The 22,865-nt window shown below is 39.0% G+C and overlaps 1 protein-coding gene across 3 annotated transcripts in view; it reads left to right on the forward strand.

Annotated features, from left to right (window-relative positions):
• Window positions 1–722: 722 nt before the first annotated feature.
• LOC117299789 (coiled-coil domain-containing protein CG32809-like) overlaps window positions 723–22,865 on the forward strand; it is a 56,143-nt gene continuing 34,000 nt past the window's right edge. For all 3 annotated transcript variants that reach the window (XM_033783306.1, XM_033783307.1, XM_033783308.1), the window contains exons 1-2: window positions 723–1,682; window positions 22,242–22,432. In XM_033783306.1, coding sequence (XP_033639197.1) covers window positions 1,664–1,682; window positions 22,242–22,432 — 210 coding nt within the window. In that variant the 5' untranslated portion in view covers window positions 723–1,663. The remainder of the gene's footprint in view (window positions 1,683–22,241; window positions 22,433–22,865) is intronic.

Raw genomic sequence — 22,865 nt, forward strand, 5'->3', positions numbered from 1 at the left:
CCAACCACAGATTAATATTTGTGGCATCAACCACAAGGACTTGTTCAAACCGTGGAGAACGCTGCTGAAGTGTTGGAGCTCCAAGAAATTTACAAAAGTGTACAAGGTGTATGCTGATCAACTAGCGGCAACAACAGTTTTTGGTGTGGACCACAAATTTTCAAGATGTGGAGTGCGAGCCGAATGTTTGTAGTTGATTTCTAAAGACTATTTTCCTTCCGCTAGTGTGACTTTATTGAGATAATTTTAACTCTTTTGCTAGTGTCATTCTGTGATTGCAACTTGGCTAAATCCCAAAAATTACCCGATGAAATATTTACTCGTTGGTGTATTGTGCGGATAATTGAAATCGAAACACACTGGAGCGTGTGTGCATTCTAAACTGGCACGTTCTCGTCCGTGTTTATGCTTGAAGGAGGCATCTTTGTCACCACACAGCTTTATACTCTTGTGATCCATGGATGGCTAACTCCATGTCAAGGACCTTCTTAGGTGTAAATACACTGCTAATTCACTGCGGTACATTACAGGTAGTCTGTGTTGTGGTGTGGCATTGAGTGCAAAGTGCATGCCAAGTGTACCTTGATCAGTCAGTTGGATAGTCTGGGATTTGAGTATCACAACCATGCATGTTCAGGAGTTTGATTTAGTTAATACCTGACCACAGCCAGATCATCAACCGAGTTGACCTACATCTCCGTGGATGTGAGACTTCATCGTCGTCATCATCATCACCACATTAAGCACGCCACATGATGTGAGACTTGTGAAGTGAGTTCTACAAGTACAAGCACATTGGATTGTTACACATCTTTCTGGTGGTCGGTATTAACCTCACATGTTTACAACATCATGTACCCACTGGGGACTGTGAGCAAAGAGCAGTAACCTCGCACCATCCAAAACGAACTCTGATTGATGTGTTGTAAAGCATCCTACACTTGAATTCTGTGAAAACAGCATTGCGGTTTGACAAGAAAAAAAACTCTACTGTCAGTTTATTTACCAACAAACAACATCTACTGGTACCAAGAAATATCTGAATGACCGGATCATCCCAAGGAAATCTTTGTTGGTTTATTTTATGTGAACGTGACTTGATTTGAGATCTGAACTCTACCAGAAGCCGTGATAGTATCAGGAGAGCCTTTGAATCTCTGAGCCTTTGTGTGATTTAAATCAATACAGACACTGTGTGTACAGTTCAGTGCTGTTCTGGCTTGGACAGTTTTTCAGAGTATTTATGAAGAGTCAGTGCTGGAGCACTACATTATTTTATACCTGTGATTTAAAGAAGAGTGGAAAGCTTTAAAACAGAAGTGAGACTGACAGCTTTAAGAAGGAACCCGTTACGCCCTAATTGGACTAAATCCTAGTCAAGTGGAACAACAGACCAGCTGTGTGACGTGTGCACAGCGAGTAATAAATGACAACACTCTGTACGTCAGATTACTTCAGATGGATTACTGATTAAAACGATAATAACCAAAGCAGGCAAAGGAGTCCAGTTTATAAGATAAATTGCCGAAATGATGAAATGCAAATGCCTACACGTACAGTTTTAGGCTAGTTGAAACTTTATCGCCACACAGTAAAATTATTGGAGTTTGGATTGTGGTTTTGGATACAAAGTTTGGTTGTAGCTTCAGCGGAAAGAACCGAAATGGATTATTCATATAATGGTAAGTGAAAATTAGTATTTTTTGTGTGAGATATTCTGTGTTTTTCATTTCTAGATTGATATCATATGTTGGTGAGTGTGTGTTCTAGCCGCATAATTAACAATGTAAGCTCCAGCTATAAACTACACTGTTCATGTGTTACTGAGGATGAGTACAATAACCTGTATTTCACTTGAACAGTAAGGTCTAAAGTGCTAAAGTCAAAAGACGCATTCTTGTCTAGTTAGCTTGTTTTTAAAATATTTACTTGCTAGAGGTAAATGCAAAATAGATCAATTCACATGATTGAAATATCAAGTAATAAACCATGGGGGAGACTGACTTGGGTATTTAGCCTACAATTCAGAATTAACAGGATGTGAACCCGCTATAACGTCCCCATGAACGAACCTAATAGTTCCAGAGGTAATGTAGGGGGTGCCACCATACGGCTAGATAGCCGATGGTAGAACACGTCAATCAAGAAGTCACAGGTTCAAATTCCATGTTGTTCACCCCAAAAAGATTCTGGGTTTTTATTGTTTTAAAACCAACCCATAAAGGATGAAAATGATCGCACTAATCAGTGGAGGATTTCAAACTTAATTCAAGCTGTTTTTAGAAAGGAAATCTCCGGAGGTCAATCTTTTCTCAATCCTTCAAAAAATCCTTTTTAACCCTAGGGCTTTACTGGCCTTGTTTTAGACAACAGCGATTGAACGTGGCTGGTCAATACTGTTTGTGTATAATTGTGCTATTGGTTCCGATCAATAGTCTTTCTAAACCAGATGCCCACAATGTGGTGTTTTTTTTAGTTTGGGGCCATGGACCTTAATTATTGTGTTTACTTGTTTGGGTGAAAAGAACTATACAAGTGATGATGACCTTGCAAGACAATGTGTGTGATGTACTTGTCCACACCCGTCCAGTCTTGATACTTTCACAAAGGCAACAGAGGCAATTGTCGCCATGCCCCTCTTGTCATTGCTTCGGTGCCCGTTAAAATGTGCTGTGAGAAATTCAAATTACTTGCAAAGAGATGATATTTTGCCAATGGAAATAATATAAAAATACTTTCTGATGAGTTGCAAATTGTATTGCCCCAAATCTGTCATGGCAAAGTGTACTGTTTTAGAAACGCAACGCTGGCCTGTTTTGAAAGGGCAATGGCACCAAGGCATTTAGGGCACCCTACAGTATGAGGAAATTGTGAATTTCTACATGGAGCATTTCAAGGGCACCAACGCAATGACCAGGGGGGCATGGAGACGATCACCTCCATTGCCTCTGTGAAGTATCCGGCCTGCTTGAACGTTTTTATCACCTTTGATGAGCGCCAAATCGGGTCATCACACAAAATAATTAACTTTTGATTTAGGCTACCAACAGTGTGCATCTTTTATCTAGAAATGTAAATTACCCTCTGATATCATACATAAAATGAGACACCTGTTCTCATAACCTATCAGCCCTAAGACACTCTGTCCATTTATGGTCATCACTCGTGCAATCCCTACTCCCCTCCAACAACAGCCCACAGTCGTTTGAAAATTGCGATTGCAAATTGCCCGCGAGCAATTAAACCTTAAAAATGTAACAAGTTCTGTGCTGTTGAAAACCCTCTTCTGAGTCATCATCATCGAGGGAAGCTGGATGCGTAATTACTCCTTCTTGACTCGTCTTGGTTTCCGAGGCTGTTATCACTTGTGAATCTAGAATGTTACAAACGACAGATTGAAACCAATACCCTCGTGTGTCTGATGGTCGTTTGCTTCTTGATTTGTATTGTTCCTGTACGCATCATCATCGAGGCTTGGTCTAATTACCGGAAAATCATGAATAAAAAATTAGGTGTTGGGGGATCTCTCTTATTCGTGTTGTATCCTGGACAGATTGGAAAGTCATTAGTGGAATCGGTGCTATAACTGTCAAATGAATAATTGTGAGTCATTGAACTGTAATTGCTACTTTGAATATTTGAAAGATATTGTAAATGTTAAGGATCAGGTTTTGTAATGATGGTTTGTAAAATGTGTAAAGAAGTCTTCATGTCTGTCTATCAGTTAAAACATTTTCTACTTTTTAAAAAATAACAGGAATAAGGAATAAGTTTCATACTTAAAGCCATTATACACTTTCGGAACAGAAAAAAAAAAAGTTTATAGATTTACAAACAACTTGCAGGGTTTACAAAAGGTAATGGTGAAAGACTTCTCTTGAAATATTATTCCATAAAATGCTTTACTTTTTGAGAAAACATTAAAACAATTATCAATTCTCGATGTCGAGAATTACGGATTTGTTTTAAACACATGTCATGACACGGTGAAACCTGGGGAAACAATGGTGGGTTTTCCCGTTATTTTCTCCCAACTGTGATGACTGATTGAGCCTGAATATTCACAGGTTTTTTTTTTTTACATAAGTTGTGATACACGAAGTGTGGGTCTTGGACAATACTGTTTACCGAAAGTGTCCAATGGCTTTTAAAAAATGTAGTCCAGCATACCTTGCAGAAAAAAAATACTGAGCACTTTGAGGCGCCCATCAGGTGTGAGAAAGCGCTATAAGAACTTAGTGATGTGATTTGTGAATTTGTTGGTTTTTCCGCATGTTTGCAGAAAAACCATTAGAACTTAGTACTGTTATTGTGAATTTGTTTATATTGCATAAAAAAGTTCAGCCTTTAAAAATTAAATCTGCTTTCAAATTCTTTCAAAATGTGTATAAAAAATGCTGATATTTTCTGGAACCAAAAATATCCGACCATGACGCTATCTACATGTTTTTGACCTTTTCAATAATTAATTATATGTCGAGTTCAGTATCTCTTTGTTCTTTACATGTGTTCTGTTGGTTAGTTTAGCTATGATTCACAAGACGCGTAGTTCAGGTCAGAGGCAAAGTCCATCTTTGTGATTAACTGGTCACCGTGAATCATTATTTACACTACACTGCATTTATCATATTGCAACATTGTAAAGTGGCACCGATAAGGAGGCAGTGTGGTGTTGTGTAAATTTATTTACCGCAAAGAAAATTACAGACCAGGATCATGTGTGTATATCCAATATTTCAGGGAAAAATACTTGTGGGTTTAAATTGTGTTTACCAAGAATAATGAAATGCATGTAATTCTGGTTTGTGAAACTTCCTGTTCAAACAATGTTTGTTGGATTTTGTGTATAAAGAAATAATACTCAGACTTAGTCTACAAATGTGTGTGAAACAACAATAATAATAATAATAATAATAATAATAACCAGATTTGTATAGTGCCATTCCATCTAGATCATGGCACTCAGCAACAACAGGCAATGAAAAACAAAAACAATTAAAGAGTAACCTGGGAACAATTATTTTAAGTACAGATGATGAAACTTTACTCAAAACAATTGTTTGCATAAAAACTCTCTTGGTAACGAGCAACAGAGACCGGTTGATAGTGTAAAACATTGTGGGAAGTGGCTCCCTCTGACCTTCTGAAGTAACATAGTTTTTGAGAAAGAGGTAATTTCTCACTCAAATAAAAAAGACTTGGGCATCTGAAAGCACACAAATTTGTACAACAACAATTGATGGTTTGTCTTTCACTATTATGTATCTTTCAAATTCGATGACAAATTGAGTCCAAATTTTCACAGGTTTATTTGATGCATATTTTGGGATACACCAAGTGAGAATACTGGTCTTTGACAGTTACCAAAGGTTTCCAGTGCCTTTAAGTGACATAAAACATAAGAAACTCTTGTATGGCCCCAAGTTCAGCGTCTTTCATCCAATGCAGTCATAGGGGCCACCTGTGCTGTGACAAAGCAAAACCAATGTGGCACCAGACTTCACAGCATGAGGCCATGGAGTAGCCATTGTGTCTAGTATTGTGTTGGGCACAATGGCAAATCCACCAAATGGTATCCGATTTGGGAGAATATGTTTTTATAGGGTCCTTTTGCTGTAGGGGCTCCTAAAATGAAGGATACTTGTGATATTTTTTATTTTTAGCTGAATTGTCAGTGTAAAGTTTATATAGTGACATTAAATGCGAACTACTACTGTGCACAGTAGATTGATTTGGTCTAAACCTGTTGATAATTGCATTATACTTACTCAACTATTAATTGATTATATTGGCCAAATTTGTTTCAAGGGTTATTTTACAGTGACTCGTTTGCATAACACATCTGCAGTATCAGCGTTTCCTCCAGGATTGAATTATTTTTAAAGTTTGGTCCTTGGTCTAAGCACGCTGAACTAAAAATGATTTCCTCAAAATGTAGTTTAATTGTGTTTGCTTGTAAAGGCCCTTCTGTTCAATCTGTAGGGCCACTGATTTTCCGTTTCAGAAAAGTGCAAATTCCGTTTGGCCAAAACATGAATTCCGTTTCAGGCACAAAAAATTCCGTTTCATGTTTTTTTAATTAGATAAAAGGTTGTTTAATACCCAGGGACACACTTATAAAAATCAATTTGAGATAAGTTGCACTGTTGACTTCGTAAAATGTTCATTTGAACTGACAAATTTCAAAAAAATACTTTTTTTTATAATTGTGGATTATTTTGTATACTGCTGTTCTAAAAAGGTTGCACTGCGACTGCAGTATCAATGCACATGATGAGATAGACTTGATTCCAAGTCTAAAACTGCAGTTGATTCTCTGCATCAGCCACATTGTAGGCTAATGACAGGAGTGTATCCACAAGAGGGCGCTGTTTCAGCATGATCAAAGACTTGGGAACAAGTCTATGGACGTGACCATTCTCCATCCACAAACAAAATGTCAGCCATTTTGTTTTCGCTTTGGCGACAGAATGTTGACAGTTTACGGTTTTATTTTAGACCTTTCCGAGATGAAAAAACATTGTATGTGTTCTTATAGATCATAGGTAAGCTAGTTTGTGTATTATTGTTGGTAAAAGAGAGGGAGAAAATGCAATTTGGGTGAACAAAAAATGTTAAAAACGTGCCGCGAATAATGCCCTTCGCTTAACCATGTTAACAACGTGTGTACATCATGTGTGTAAACATTGAGGATGGTGTGAAGTAGAACAGAATGATCCACAGTTACGATCTCGTACTTTTTAATGGTCTGATTTCTGATGCCTTTTTAGTTTAACAAAAAGAATCTTAATAAAGAATGCAATTTCAATAGTTTTGGCGTCAAGAAAAAAAAAAAAAAAAAAAAAAAATCAAATTTTCTGAAATCCCGTTTTCCGTTTCAAAGGGCGGATTCCGCGAATTCCGTCCGTTTTCCGCGATCGCGGAAAATCAGTGGCCCTAAATCTGGTGCATTTCAAGTGGTGTACCGGGACATCTTCCAGATTTTTGTGAATCGAAAAAAACTCTCCCCTGGCATATCAGCCGCAATTCGGCGCATCAAGCTGCAATTCGCTGCATACCGGGCTAATACACCACACCTTGTGCATGGGGAAAACCCTGCAGTACTTAAAGGCAGTGGACACTATTGGTAATTACTCAAAATAATTATTAGCACAAAACCTTTCTTGGTGACAAGTAATGGGGAGAGGTTGATGGTATAAAACATTGTGAGAAACGACTCCCTCTGAAGTGCCATAGTTTTCGAGAGAGGAGTAATTTTCCACGAATTTGATTTCAAGAACTTGAGGTCTCGTAATCAACCATCTAAACGCACACAACTTCGTGTGACAAGGGTGTTTTTTCTTTCATTATTATCTCGCAAGTTCGATGACCAATTGAGCTCAAATTTTCAAAGGTTTGTTATTTTATGCATATGTTGAGGTACACCAACTGCGAAGGCTAGTCTTTGACAAATACCAATAGTGTCCACTGCCTTTAAAGCCAATTGGACCCTTTCGGTTCAGAAAAAAAAAAAAAGTTCACAGATTTACAAATAACTTACAGGGTTTACAGAAGGCAATGGTGAAAGACTTCTCTTGAAATATTATTCCATGAAATGCTTTACCTTTTGAGAAAACAGCAAAACAATATAAATTCTCGTTAACGAGAATTACGGATTTATTTTAAACACATGTCATGACACGGCGAAACGCGCGGAAACAAGGGTGGGTTTTTCCGTTGTTTTCTCCCGACTCCGATGACCGATTGAGCCTAAATTTTCACAGGTTTGTTATTTGATATAGAAGTTGTGGTACACAAAGTGTGGGCCTTGGACAATACTGTTTACCGAAAGGGTCAATGGCTTTAAGTAACATAAGGGTTTGTTCTCCATGACTCTAGGTGGTATTGTTTCAACCAAATAGAAAGTGTTGCAACCAACAGGAAAATGGAACTGCTTGTTTATTGTGTGGTATTGATAGATAGCATTGTTCACAAACTTTTTTTATGGTTTGAAATTTCAATTTTTCAAAACAAAACCCTCCCTAAATGTTTCTGTGTAAGTTTCTTTGTGCTGTATCCAATCCTAAGAAATAGATATGGAGGATGTTTCACAAAAACAACACAAACAGCAAACATGTGCAGCAATTGGTTTCACTTCATTCTCCACAACTGTTGAATGAGATTTGTTTTTCTTTCTTGTAAGTTCTGGGGTGGATTTCACAAAGAGTTAGGACTAGTCTTATCTCAAGTTAGGACCAGTTACTCGTCCTAACTTAGGACTACCCATGCAATTTGTATATCTCCTTGGACTAGTCCTAAGTTAGGACTAGTCCTAAACTCTTTGTGAAATTGACCCCGGGTCTGATAGTGACACTTCACGCGGGCAATGAGGCTTGAAATGCTCCAGTAGAAATTTGCAATTTCCTCTTAGGGTACGTTCAGACGTGGGGTTAAACTAGTCCTTAATCCGAGCACCGCGGGTGTCCAAAAGATAAACATGACTTAGTCCAAAATTGGCTTGCGTTCACACAGTGAGTTTATTCTGGTCAAGCGGACTAAACTAGCCCACGATGTTGATTATTGGGTCACCATTGCTGGTTCCGGTTTGTTACATTGTCCATGCGTTTTCCACAGGGTTTCGATCCGCTATCGTCTCTACAAACCTCTTGGTCATCATGTATTCCATTTTTAAAGACGGCAAAATCACTTCATATCCTTGCTTGGCCCCAGCACAAACGCAATTCTATTGTGCCCGCTGAAGTTTCCGTTCCGCACTGCCCTCGATGAACGAAACATTTACACGTTGTTGTTGAAAGCTTAAAATTATTTTCGAGTGTGAACTTTTGTAAATATATCACAACTTAGTCATTGAGAAGTCGTAGCCTACACACATTCTCATGTTACGTTAAAAATTGTTTTTCAATTTAACATAAGTCTGGTACTCGTATAACTGTTACGTAAAGTTGTTGAGGGCAGAAACCAGATACAACTAGTTTTCGAACCCAAACTTTGGTCTTAATTGTCGATCCCGTGTGTGTAGCTTAGCTGTGATTAGATGCCACTTTCTTCAAAGCAAAACCCGTTCGTTATCATAAAGTAGCGTTTCGTACAGAAGAAGTGAATTTAAAAACTAAATAGTGCTACTAAAAATGAGAACTTGTTTTCGTGCGAGGTCCATTTTAAACATTTTCGGCGAAGGGGAATACCGGGGCCCCAACACCTAATGGTAACATAAAGTGAAGGCAGCGGAGAGACGCAAGGAGATATTATCATGCAGACACCACCCAATACTCGCTGCCGATCCATCCATACACGTGGAATGACGTCACCTTTGTTGCCCGGGTCATTTGGGCTAAAATAGACCGGAAGTAGCAGGTCAGTTGCGTTCCAACGATGGTTTACTGGGCCTCGCAGTGGGGGGTTGGTCGTAAAACCTGGGCTAAGTTAGGCTAGTCCACCAATTTTTTTGGTTTAGTTTAGCCCAGCTCAGTGGGTCAAATTAACCCTCGCGGACCAGAATATTGCGTTCACACGCAGGGTTAGTTAAGCACTTTTGGATTAAGGACTAGTTTAACCCCACGTCTGAACGTACCCATAGGGTGCCCTTTACCGAAGAGAAAATGCATGGTGCCTTTGCCTTATCAATAATGAAGGATACAGGCCTAAAGTTTTATAGTGTTTGTACATTCATTTATTTGTTGTACATAATTGTATCATTTGTTTGGTTGTCATGTACAATTTTATGTCTGAGCATAAGGTGCAGTCTGACCCTTTTGTGTAAAATAATTTTGTCTCTTTTTACCAGAGAAATTATTTTGAATATGAGAAGGGGAGATACCAAGGTCGTTATGCATACTATGTACAGATGCGCTTCACTAACAAAGCATAACATCTGTAACAAACCCACACTGGGGCATCCATGAAGCACAAAAACTGCTGTGACCAGACACCACAGGCGTTTTGATTGTTCATTAAAACTTGCACAGATATCCTTGGTTGGGAATAATGTGTGCATACATTTGGAAAGGTTACCAAAGGAATTCTGATACATGAAAGTGAATACATCAGTACACAACACAGGCATTCCTGAGGCACTACACAACAAACCAGCATTGTTGTGTACTCCTACGTATTTAAATTCAGGGATGATAAATTACACCACGTTTGCAACACTCAATCCAGAAAGGTGGATTGAGATTTTTATCACATCGGCAAAGATCAAGATTTTGTGTTGAGTTTAGAACCAGCGCTTGATCCAGCTCTGATCCAACTATTGATCACAGCCGCCACACAAAACACCACAAAAAACAGACTGCCGTTCATAGCAACTCTGTAGTGTAAGGGGGTCCAAATGATGGAAACTTCATCATTTCAATATACCTCCTGATTTGAATCGTAGTTTCAGACCTTTTTTGGGGGGCAATGACAGAGTCGGCCACATACAAAAACATGTTTTCAAAAAGATGAAATTACCCAAAAGGGCCTGCTTCCTCTGCGGTTGAATCATAGCTCAATGGTTGAATTAAGTTGTGAGATTAACATCGATTTAAAGAATTGTGGCTTTTATTGTAAGTAGTCATGAACACACAGTCGGGCGGCACCCTCATTTCAATGTGTGTCTGGCTTTTAATAAAGCACAAAATAAATAATAATGTTTTACAGACAGAAAGGGTCATTCTGGTGACCTCAATTTGAAGTGCAGAAATTGAATTCTTAAATTCATTTCCAAATTTGTGGAACAACAAAATAAACCGGCGTCTGAATACCGCTGAAAGACAAAGTTCAGTTTCATTAAAAAATAGTTGAACTTTGAAGTATTGAAGTATAACTACTTAGTTTACTCACCCGTAATGAATTGGATCAGTCTTCTCTCATGCTCGTTAAATAAGGGGACAGGTTTTCTTCTATTTTGATTCCTATCTTGTAAAAACATTTCTGATCTTTTAAAAATGTTGAGCTAAGCCCTGAAATGCCTCATAGCGGGAAGTTTTGTTGTGATAATCTTATTTTTATTGTATCACAAAATCCGTAACAAGTTGCAAGGAGACCTAATTACAACACTGATACACCCGAGTTGACATTTTAATCAAAATAAGCCATTGAGCCAGGGTACTGTGTACAGTTGTTCAAATGTAATTTGCCTGTCCCAGTTTGTTATTACAAAACCAAAATAACTTCTAAATCAGATTGTGAGGTTTGAGTGCTTTTATTTTTTATTTAAACTAAAGTAGATTTCAACTGATCGAGAGCAATGCTGCTGGGGTTATCCAATGTGACAAGAGAAAGTACGGAAAGGTACATTTCCTTAAAGGCACTGTTGGTAAACTCAAAATAATTGTTAGCATAAAAACTTAAGTAACGATCAATCGAGAGCCGTTGTTAGTATAACACATTGTGAGAAGCGGCTCCCTCTAAAGTAACAAAGTTTTTGAGAAAGAAGTGATTTCTCACCCTTATATTTGAATCTAGGCTGCAGGCCTGAAGCCTTTCCCAGGCATCTGAGTGCAAGCACATAAATTTGTGAAACAAGAAGGCCTTTTCTTTCATTATTCTCTTGCAACTTCGATGACCAACAATTGAGTCCAAATTTTCACAGACTTGATATTAATTCAGATGTTGGGATAAACCAAGTGAGAATACTGGTCTTTGACAATTATTAAAGGTGTCCAGTGCCTTTAAAGTTGGTGAATACCAAAACAATTAATGACCATAATAACTTACTTGGTGAGAAGCACAGCAGCTGTTGAGTGCTCACGGTATAATCTATTTTAGGAAAGGAATCCCTTTGAATTATTAGGGTCATGTGAATCATTTTTCACACAAAAACATCTTAGTCTGAGACACACTTTTTAGCATGAATCACCTCTCAGATTTCTGAGGGTTGGTGCCAATTTGTGAATGCCGGGCCAGAGAAGCGGTCGCCTCGCTAAACATTGGTGGATTTTTTTTAAAGGTTTTTGTGAAAATGCCATGGTAGTTTTGTTGCTGTTTCCTCAGTAAGTATACACTGTTTTCAGCTGAAAGTTTAACTCGGGTGTTGAACAGAGACAAATTGACTCAAATGGGACTCAAACAAACAACCTCCGGATTTACGTGTGCTGGCGCTCCACAAACTGAGCTATCCATTCATATGTTGGTGTCCTTATTCGTTGGTTGGTGGTGTCCCTATTTTGTCAACATTTTTGTTGGGGGGGGGGGGTGTAAGTTTTACTTGTGACTTTTATTCTATCTATCTTTGTAATTGTGCCTATATATTAGTGTTATGTTGACCAGAAACAATCTATGATACTACCCTACTTTAACATTTTGAAAAAGAGTGTATTTTATAGGTTGAAAGGGACTTCCGGGGAAAATTTGCCCTAGGCTTTCAAATCCCTAGAGATTGCCTTGTTCCTGTGGGTAGAACTTAACGAGAATGATTTACCTGTTGATATAAACTACCTCTCGGGGAATCAAAAAAATTTGTTCCTGCTGAGTCTGGGCTATGAAAGGTTACAGGTGATGCTATGTGTATCAAATCGATTGTGTGGATAACTCTTGCACTATTATTTTATCTCCGTTGAGCTCCCTCCTATCTTACAAAAAGAAAAAAGTTGCCGACTGGCAACTGTTTGTAAATTGCCATTACAAGTGAGATATTGTGCTAACAGAATTGCAAGATCCATATGGGAAACTAACTGGTGCCTTTTTGTTAACCCCATTTAACCCTCCACAAACCCTCTAAAGCCAATGGTATTCACCCTCTAAAAGAAAAACCTGGTGCAGGACCTGAGGGAGCTATTTTCCCCCCCTCAGAAATAAGAAAGAAAAGCATTATTTATCTGGGACGGAAATCCGCCCTATTTAGTAATGTCAGGACTTACCCTTGAGATTTTAAGCTGTGATTCAGATCGGGTCAGTCTCTTAAATACTTTTTGCCATCCACTCTTAAAGGGATAGAGTATTACTTGTAAATAACAACAGTTTTTAAGAATGCTATCAAATTTTAACTGATTTCTTTTAGTTGTATATCACCAATCAACTTGATAAGATGCCAAGCAGAAACACCCTTAAGATACCTTTTAGGCATAGTACAGGTCTTTTAAAAAATCCTTGAACAATAGACCTGGAATTTCATCTTTGATTTGAAAGGGCAAGGCCATTTTCACTTTGCAAGGGGCACCTCAATTGGAAAATCTTATAAGTCTATGGGAAACTTTGTTATGGCCACCAAGGCCTGGACACCAGGACAACAGAGGCCATGGCCTATACATGGTATTATGGCCTCCAATTTAATAGAGCTGCTTAGGCAACAAAATGTTGCTAAGCGCAACAAAATTGTGCTTACCAGAATAAGGTTGCAAGCCAAACCGCTATGTCAGGTGTACAATCTTGGACTGGTGTCCTGCTCATTTCTGCTCAGCGGAACAATCTAAAAGCATTATTTTCTGCTAAAGCAGCTTTAAAGCATTGGGCCCAGGACAACCTCTGAAACTCTTGTTCTGCATCCAAGCACCAACTCGAACAGAAACCTCTGCTTTAAAATCAGGTTGAATCGTCTCAAACTCGCTGATTTCCCACCTGAATACAGTTGTTTCTCCAGGTGAACTGTTTGTGTTTTTGTATTCAATCTGTATTGCTTTGTCATGGGCAGCTGTGGAGTTTGATTATTTTGATATCATCTAGGGTCCCGTAGCAAAGAAAATTGTATTCTATCAAATGGCGATGTCAGTGACACAGAGTTTGCCCTCAACCTTTTTTCAGTGGATAGCCAGTACGACCATGAATTAGCTTGCTGCTTCACTAGTCCGACTGCTTTTTCTACCAGTACCAGTATAGTATTTCACATCAAATAGCAAGCCTGTGTGCTTCGTTTTTGAATGGGCAAGGGCACCAAGGCATCTTCTCCTGGGTAAAGGGCACCCTATGAGCAAATTGTAAATATCTACAGGAACATTCAATGGCAACAAGGCAATGACCAGGTGCATAACAAATATTATATCAATATTACCAATACCAGCTTGGAAGTATTAAGCCTTTACTAAGTTTAGCCTTTGACCATGGTGGCAGAGGTCTCTGTGTCACTAAACACTATGCAATATTTATTGATAGGATTTTTGTGACTATCTGGGATATTTATCATATTATGTAGGCCCTACTTGTTACTACTATCAAACGGAATATAATTAGCACCCAAGGGTCCAATGGAATGGAAAGGTGTCTGGTCCTCCGAGACTGCCCTTATTGAGTGAGATGGGCTCATAACACTCCATGGGTATTTCCTCCAGATGGCTGAAAAACTATGCTGTAAACACACTTGCAAATAGGCCCACTGCCAAACAAAGTGTGTATGGTGGAGCAGTGATACATTTTTTGATGTCTTTATTTTTTCTTGCATTGAAATCTAGGGGAAAAGCCCTGGACCAATTCCAAGGGATCCGGTTGAGCAGTGTTTTGTTGTTGACTGTTTTGTTTTTCTTGCGTTCAAATTCAGGGAAAAGGCCTAAGAACCAAATTCAAGCAACTGCAACTTATTTTAACATTATTTCTTTGAAGAGTTACACTTACAATGCATTGTATGACTTCTTTAAAGATTTTAGTTACAAACTGAATAGGAAATATTTCAGTAATTACACACAAACAAATTATTTACTTGAAAGGCAAATGTGTTGCTTATCATACTTTAACAAAATGTATACACATGGACATAGGCCTATGTATTTGCCCTATATCACAGCATTGGTAATTGTCAAAGACCCGTATCCCCACTTTGTGTGGCCCAACATACACGTAGGAATTATGTCAACAAAATTCAAAGTCTAAAACCCAATCATGCAGAGTATTGAATCCCCCTCAATGTTATACTTTATCAACAGCTGTCTTACTAAGTAAGTTTCCATGGCCATTAACATTTGGAATCATTACCAAAGGTATGCTCTCAGGCTTGTTACTTCACGGTGATTGCCTCTGTCCCCCCTGGTCATTGCGTTGGTGCCCTAGAAATGCTCCAGTAGAAATTTACAATTTCCTCATAGGATGCTCTTTACCAAAGAGAAAATGCCTTGGTGCCCTTGCCCTTTCAAAAATGAAGCATACAAGCCTGTGCTATCTCTTTAACTTTTAATAGCTGCTGATTTTGGGTTGCTCAATGTTCAACTTGATATTAGTTGAATCATGGTGGTAGCTAGGCCATTTTCAGTGGTGGGCAATAAATCAAATTTTTTTGAAGTCCACCAGAGGTGAGCGGATCAACAAAAGTGCGGCCAGGTTTCCAACTGTTCGCATTATGGGGCCATGCAATGAGTTGAATGGCATTTTGACTGTCTTCTGTCTCTGTGACATTGGTACTCCTTACCATTAACTGTGTCTCTGATCAATGCACGGTGGACAATTTTTTAATCTGTGCTGGGCGGCACAATTTATTTCGCTTAGAGTGCTGGGCAAAAACTGTGAGTCCTCGGCAGGCCCGCCCAGCACTGCCCATCTTTGCTACAACCATGGAGGAAGAAAATCCTTTTAAATGAAAAGAGAAAGAAAACCCGTCCATGTGTGGTCAGGAAATTGGTACTTGTTTAGAGGACTTCCTGTAGTAGCTGGAGACAAACCACAAAGAGTGACCCCCTAAACAACTTAGGTAATTAAGCGTGACCCCTTGGTGCCTAATGGAGTCCTTATAATGTGATTTATGGGATGTCCTTAGTGACCCAAACTTGACCTCTTGTGATCTTGAATGACCTGAATTGGTAAACATTGGAGTTTGGTCCACAACCATGACCATTATTTCACAGGCATGATATTTGTCCTACTTTAGTCTGTTTTCGGGTTTGCCTTTGGAAAAATCTGAAAAATTGTGATAAATAAAATAGCCGGAAATGTATTAGTAAGAGCCTACACAAGTGGGTCAGTCAGTCCTTGTACTCGATAAAATGTTCCTACTTTTTTTTTTAAATGACCTATTATCACGCTTAAAAACATCTTCACATTTTGTCACCACTTTCATGAAGAGACAATTATTGAATCACTTTGCTGTGAAATGTTTATGTTTCAGGTAAACTGTCTTTGAAATTTAAGTTGAAATAGTTTAGAAAAATTGTTTCACAGGCTGTTTGCTAAGTAAACTTTGACATTTTACAAGCCATGACAGTGGAGACCTTAAATCCTTCAAACATGTTGCTATTTTTATCAAAGTAAGTTTATTATTGATTAGTTAAATTTTTAATACAATTGTCTCTTCAAGAACTGCTTGAAGAGGCAGTGTGCAGCACTTCATGTACATCACACACTAGTAGACCTCTTGCATACTCCAATATCTTTGACGGAAATGTGCACGCGTGTATGGGCTGCACACAATGATAGCTCTTTTCTTCATATCAATGTAAGGGGTCTGAGCAATTAGCTTTGTTACCTCTCTGAAGTAGTATGCCATTACACAAATTTGTGTGTGATTAAAACATGTACATGTACTTCCTTTATGTATTGTGTGCACAAAAAGGTGAGGTTTACACTTATTTTCATACAAGAAAAGTTTTGTTTACGCCGTGTTGATTACACTTCAGATTTCATTTGGGAGTCCCAGCTGTGACAGATTTTGAAGGTGTAGAAATTTGTTCACAACCTTGGAAAGAGTTCATCTTAGTACTGGTTTAGAAGCAGTGGACACATTTCCTAAGGCTCAGTGAACAGTAGCTAGTCTGTGTGGATATATATCAAGATGGTTGAAAACTTTACCAGGCATCAGTTCACTGGGTTGTAACCTTGTATGTCTTAATAAGTGTTAACTCAATTGAGGGTGGAAAAAGTGACTGTGTGTGTAATGATTTTTCACCTGTGCACAGAAGCAGTAATGAGTAACAACAAAAATCAGTACTACAAAGGAAAGTTGTGTACATGTAGGATGTGCCCCTTGCATTTTCTAACATATGTGTACATGTAAGATAAATAAAGTGTGTGTAAAATTTGCCCTCACTTTTTCTAAATTCACGGAGGCAATTAAAGTGATTGCCTCCATGCCCCCTGGTCATTGCCTCCATGCCCCCTGGTCATTGCCTTGGTGCCCTTGAAATGCTCCAATAGAAATGTCCTCATAGGGTGCCCTTTTCCAAGAAGAAAATGCCTTGGTGAGAAAGAGGAAATTTCTCACTCAAATATTAAAGGACATCGAGCCTGAAGCAATTTTTAAGCATCTGAAAGTAAAAGCACACAAATTTGTGCAACAAGGGTGTTTTTTTCTTTCAATATAGTATTCTCTTGCAACTTTAGTGACCAATTTAGTATAAAAAAAATCATTGGGTTTTATTTCATGATTATAAAGTATGTTAGGATACACCAACTAAACATATTGGTCTTTGACAATTACCAAAAGTGTCCAGTGCCTATTTAACAGAAAACACATTTCTGAGAACTTTACTTCCACACCTGTACAGTGTTATAGTCCAGGGCCTCACTCACAGTCCAAGTCTCTGGAGTGCCGCAAGATTGCACTTGATCATGGCCTTCAATTGACCTTACATGACCCCTGCGACCTTGGCAGTTGCTCAAGGAGGCGGAGTTGGCTGAGCTGAAATTGCTCGTGTAAATAAATAAAGATTTGTTGAGAAAATGTTCGGGAGCGTTTTACCATCCTGGAAAAGACAGAATGCTGGAAACAAGTGTTGATGCAGTGTTCTTGTGTGCAGAGGCTTTGCATCTCAGGTACTTTAGTGCAGATTGAGGCTATGCGTCTGACTCTGAGGTACTTGTGCAGAATGAGACTATGCCCATGAGGTACTTGTGTAGAATGAGGCTTGAAATCTGAGGTACTGTACCTACATGTACTTTGTGCAGATTGAGGCTATGCTTCTAAGGTTAGTAAAGATTGAGGCTTTGCGCCTAATGTACTAGGTACAGAGACTTTGAATGTTGTGCAGATTGAAGCTTTGCATTTAAGGTACTTGTGCAGAATGAGGCTTGGCATCTGAGGTACATGTTTCTTGGTGAGATTGAGGCTATGCGTCTAGGGTTAGTGCAGATCCAGGCTTTGCGTCTAAGGTACTTTTACAGATTGAGGCTTTGAATATAATGTACTACTTGTAATATCCTTAGTGCAGATTGAGGCTATGTGTCTGAGGTTCTTGTGCAGAATGAGGCTATGCATCTGAGGTAGTACAGATTGAGGTTTTGAGTCTAAGGTACTTGTGCTGAATGAGGCTTGGCATCTGAGGTATGTGTGCTTGGTGCAGATTGAGCCTACATTGCTTCTGAAGTTCTTGTGCAGATTGAGGCTTTGCATAATTATAAAGTAGGCCTATGTGCAGACTGAGGCGTTGCATCTGAGGTAGTTGGCATTCAAGTTAAAGTGTGAGCTGTCAAGTGATACATTGTAACAACACCAAGTCAGGCCTGATACTTCACAGGGAAGGGTTGCCCTTTACCAGGGAGAAAATGCCTTGGTGCCCTTGCCCTTTAAAACAAAAAGCACACAGGCCTGCCAAGTAGGAAAATGTATCTGAAAAAGCAAGAGTATTCTGACAAGATTTGTGAAAAGCACTTTTACTCTAAAGAAACATCTTTTGGGCAGTGTAACTTAGTAATATGTACACATCGCGGGCACTTGAATCAGGAAGCTATGCACATTTCCAAGTACCATGTACAAGTACATGCTGGAATGTAAATTCCTATAAGATCAGCAAACTGTAGTACCCAAAGCGCATTTCTACATGCAGCCGTCAATGTTTTAAAATACATCTGAATACATGAGCCGAAATTCCTACCCGGTCATCTGTCTACGGGGATGTCTAGCATTCCTAATTTGACGCTGGTGAAAGACATGGTCATGTACTTTGCCGGGGAACTACTAGGGCAGTGTGACTTTGGGAAATTAATAATTTAGCGGAGTAGTCTTTGTATAATCTTTGAGAGTACTTCTTGCTTCATGGGACTGACGTTGCGTGATTGTGCCAAGCTTTTCGTGATCAATGGATAATAGATAGAGAGCAGCTGGGAAAAGCGTACAGCGCTGGGATGGTATCATTAAACAACTTTGAAAACCTGGTATGCTTCTTTTGTTTTCTAAATTGTAACGCCCATTTACCCCAAATTTTGAGTGATTTCCCCACAACAATCCCCTTACTCTGTCTCTGTTTGATGTGTGCTGCTTCTACATGCCCATTATGGGAGCCTGTCATAGTCTCTACGTTTTTGTTTGTTCATACTTTGGTCATACTTTGGAATAAACTTCACAAAGTTTTTCTCATCATTTCCAAAATGGTTGCTATACATTTTTCAGTGCAGCACCCAAATTGTGTAATGATCTCCCGCTTGACAGTGAAACTTTGCCAAGTATGGACAAAGAGAAATATCTGACAACTCTTCAAAGACCAGTATCCACACTTGATGTGACCAACAACAAAAATGTGAAAGTTGAAGCTCATTCAGTTATTGGAGTCATGAGAAAAATGTGGAATATTTTCACTGCTTAAGAACATCCAGTTTTGGTCTTGCACGATAAAAACAATTCCTCGTGACCTTTAGCATTTCAGGCAAACTAATTTCAGTGGAAGTTCTCCACCAAGAAGCAAAATATTTGCCCATTTAAATAAAAAAAACATTGTACCATCTGTGTAGCAAAATGTGCAGGCCTTCCTATAAACTGTTCTTAAATCATAGATCTTGAAGAAGTTGATGGATGACTCTCCATAATTACTCCATTTCCACATACATCTAGGGAATTCCATTTCTTCTTCCTTTATGGTAAAGCCTCAAGAAATGTTTCCAACAGATGTTTCCCAGGTAAGGGTCCCTGTCAGGGAAGATATCAATACTGTCAAAGATAATTGTGTTGAGATTGAGAAGGGGGAGGTATGGTGTTAGTGTTTTTGAGAGAATGCCATGGTAAGATATTGCTCAGAATATCATGGCTGTTGTGTTGTAACTTTTGTAATGTAAGTATCTTAAAAGGCAGTGGACACTATTGGTAATTACTCAAAATAATTATAATCATAAAACCTTTCTTGATTACAAGTAATGGGGAGAGGTTGATATTATAAAACATTGTGAGAAACAGTTCCCTCTGAAGTGATGTACGTAGTTTTGGAGAAAGAAGTAATTTTCCACGAATTTGATTTCAAGACCTCAGATTTAGAATTTGAGGTCTCGAAATCAAGCATCTGAAAGCACACAAGTTCGTGTGACCATGGTGCATCAAGGGTGTTTTTTTCTTTCATTAATATCTTTCCAGCTCTCCAGTGCTCGTTACCAAGTAAGTTTGATGCTTACAATTATTTTGAGTAATTACCAATAATGTCCAGTGCCTTTAACTAAAGACCCAAGGTGAGGTACATGTCCTGGTAATAACACCTTCAGGCTGAGCTGATGTTGATCTAATACCTAGTTTATTTACCAGCCGGTTAATTGAAAGTGGATATCACTTTAGAGGCAATTGATATTTGTTGCGGTCTGTTAGGTCAAGCGACAAATTGAAATGGCAGTTTTACAATCAACACTGCTGGTTTTTCAATTTATCGGTCTGGTGGGGAATTAGACTACACTTACGCCCCCTCAAAAGTGACTTCAGTAATTGTTTACATGGACATGTAGAGTGTAACTGATTTATTTTAAACTAGGAAAATGACTTTTACAAACCCTGAAAAACACTACACTTTGTTGACCAAGTAGTAAATTGACTGGGAATTAGACTACACTTACACCCCTCAAGAAGTGACTTCAGTGTTTGTATACATGAGCGTAACTGATTTGTTCTTAACTAGCAAAGTTAATTTTACAAACACGAAAACACTACACTTTTCTTTGTTTTCCATCATTTGGACTTTTTTCCCAGCATGTCCTGCCCTTTTGTCACCTCGACACAATTCCATGGAACATTTACATGGTAGGATGTGTTTGCTGGTGCGCCTTGTAAGACTATTGGTTTAAGGGGCACCAAGGCAAATGCTGCATGAGTGATATGATACGTACAAAAATGTTGCATGTATATTAAAGTCTAAATGCCCCCACCATGGACACAGATTGTGTTTATCAGATCATAGGTAAACATGTCTTATGTGTTTAACAGCCAGTATATCTGGCACACCATGCACATTACTGGTAGTCTGCCCCGAGAGAACATACTCTCTGTACTGATTGATTGCGTTCGTTTTTGATCAATGATCAGCCATCGGCAGGAGGCTGCTATAGCACTTGTTAATTTGTCCCCCAGTTTACTGACTCCTGTGTAGTACTGAACATTTTGTGTCACTGAATGTTCTACCTTAGGATAGGATATCATAGTTAACATGGTGTCAGAACTTTCATGTGAACCGGTCTTTGTGCAGGCCTATGTTTGTGTGTGCGTTAAGCACTAAATACTCAGTAGGCCTTTACTTTTCAAGGTCCTATGAAAAATTTCCATATATTACTTTGGGTGGGATTCGAACTCACAACCTTTGCCGTTTGAATCCTATATTTTAGCAGCAGGTACCAGAAAGATTTGTATGTTTTTGAGGGGAAGGACAAGCTGCAAGTAAAATTTTGCTGCCATGATCCCATACGGTTTTTCTTAAAGACAGTGGACACTATTGGTAATTGTCAAAGACTAGCCGTCACAGTTGGTGTATCTCAACATACGCATAAAATATCAAACCTGCGAAAATTTGAGCTCAATCGGTCATCGAAGTTGCGAGATAATAATGAAAGAAAAACAACCCTTGTCACACGAAGTTGTGTGCGTTTAGATGGCTGATTTCGAGACCTCAAGTTCTAAATCTGAGGTCTCGAAATCAAATTCGTGGAAAAATATTCTTTCTCGAAAACTATGGCACTTCAGAGGCAGCCGTTTCTCGCAATGTTTTGTACCATCAACCTCTCCCCATCACTCGTCACCAAGAGAGGTTTTATGCCAATAATTATTTTGAACAATTACCAATAGTGTCCACTGCCCTTAAGGAGCCTGGCTGTGAATGTCAACATGAAGTGTCTACTACAATCCCTTTTCACACTACTCTATTCCCTGTGGTTGCCCTCCGCCTCTCCCCCTTCCCCCCCCCCCCCCCCTGGAAATAATGGCCTGCCTTTTCACACTATGCTCGCTTTACCCCAGGTCTGTCCTGGCAAATGCGCATACCCCGGGGAATAGCCCTGCTCTTGGAGTAGCCACCCCTGCTGTGGAGTAGGGGTAAGCGGTAAAACCCACCGGTATTCTTGAAACGCGCAACTGGAACCCCTTGGAATAGGGACACAATGCAACAGCTAATTCTATTTTCTCAGTCTAATTTCTAACAATTTGTTTGTCTTTCACCTGACTTTTACAGGAGCCAATGACCAAGGAGGGGGTCTCCGGGTGAACCCAGCATACCTTGAACAGGGTGAAGCGAATACAGGACAGCGACGGGCAACACACAGCATTGGCAAGTCAGCCCAGAATCTACGCAGACAGTACCTTAGTGAGAAAGATAGGAGACATACGCTATCCTCGCAGGCACCTGCGACTTCATTTGGTCAGGTAAGCGAGACAAAGCATAATTTTTCAATCTTGCATTTTTATAATAATAATAATAATGACATGTGTAATGCGCCTTATGCCTCTAAGCGCATAAAAAGGAACAGTAAAAAGTACTGTCAGTGAAAGATAAATTACAAGTAAAACAGCAGATTACCAATATCAGCTTCAAACAAATGAGTTTTTTTACACAGAGACATAAAAATGTGTACAGAACTAGCCTGGTGAATATGCACAGGAAGACTATTCCCAAGAAATGGTACAGTGTAAGGATGTGATCTTTGACCATAAAAAATGGAAGAAAGATTGGTAGAGCTGACCAAACTGTTGATTTTTGTTTAGGTTTTCAGAGACAGTTTTCTCTTTCTACTTCTACTTATGTATTTTCCTGCTGTAGAAAAAGAAGACGTCGGAATGATGAAAACAACTATAATAA

Source organism: Asterias rubens, chromosome 15 (genome assembly GCF_902459465.1).
Source record: "Asterias rubens chromosome 15, eAstRub1.3, whole genome shotgun sequence".
Classification (NCBI taxonomy): Eukaryota; Metazoa; Echinodermata; class Asteroidea; order Forcipulatida; family Asteriidae; genus Asterias; species Asterias rubens.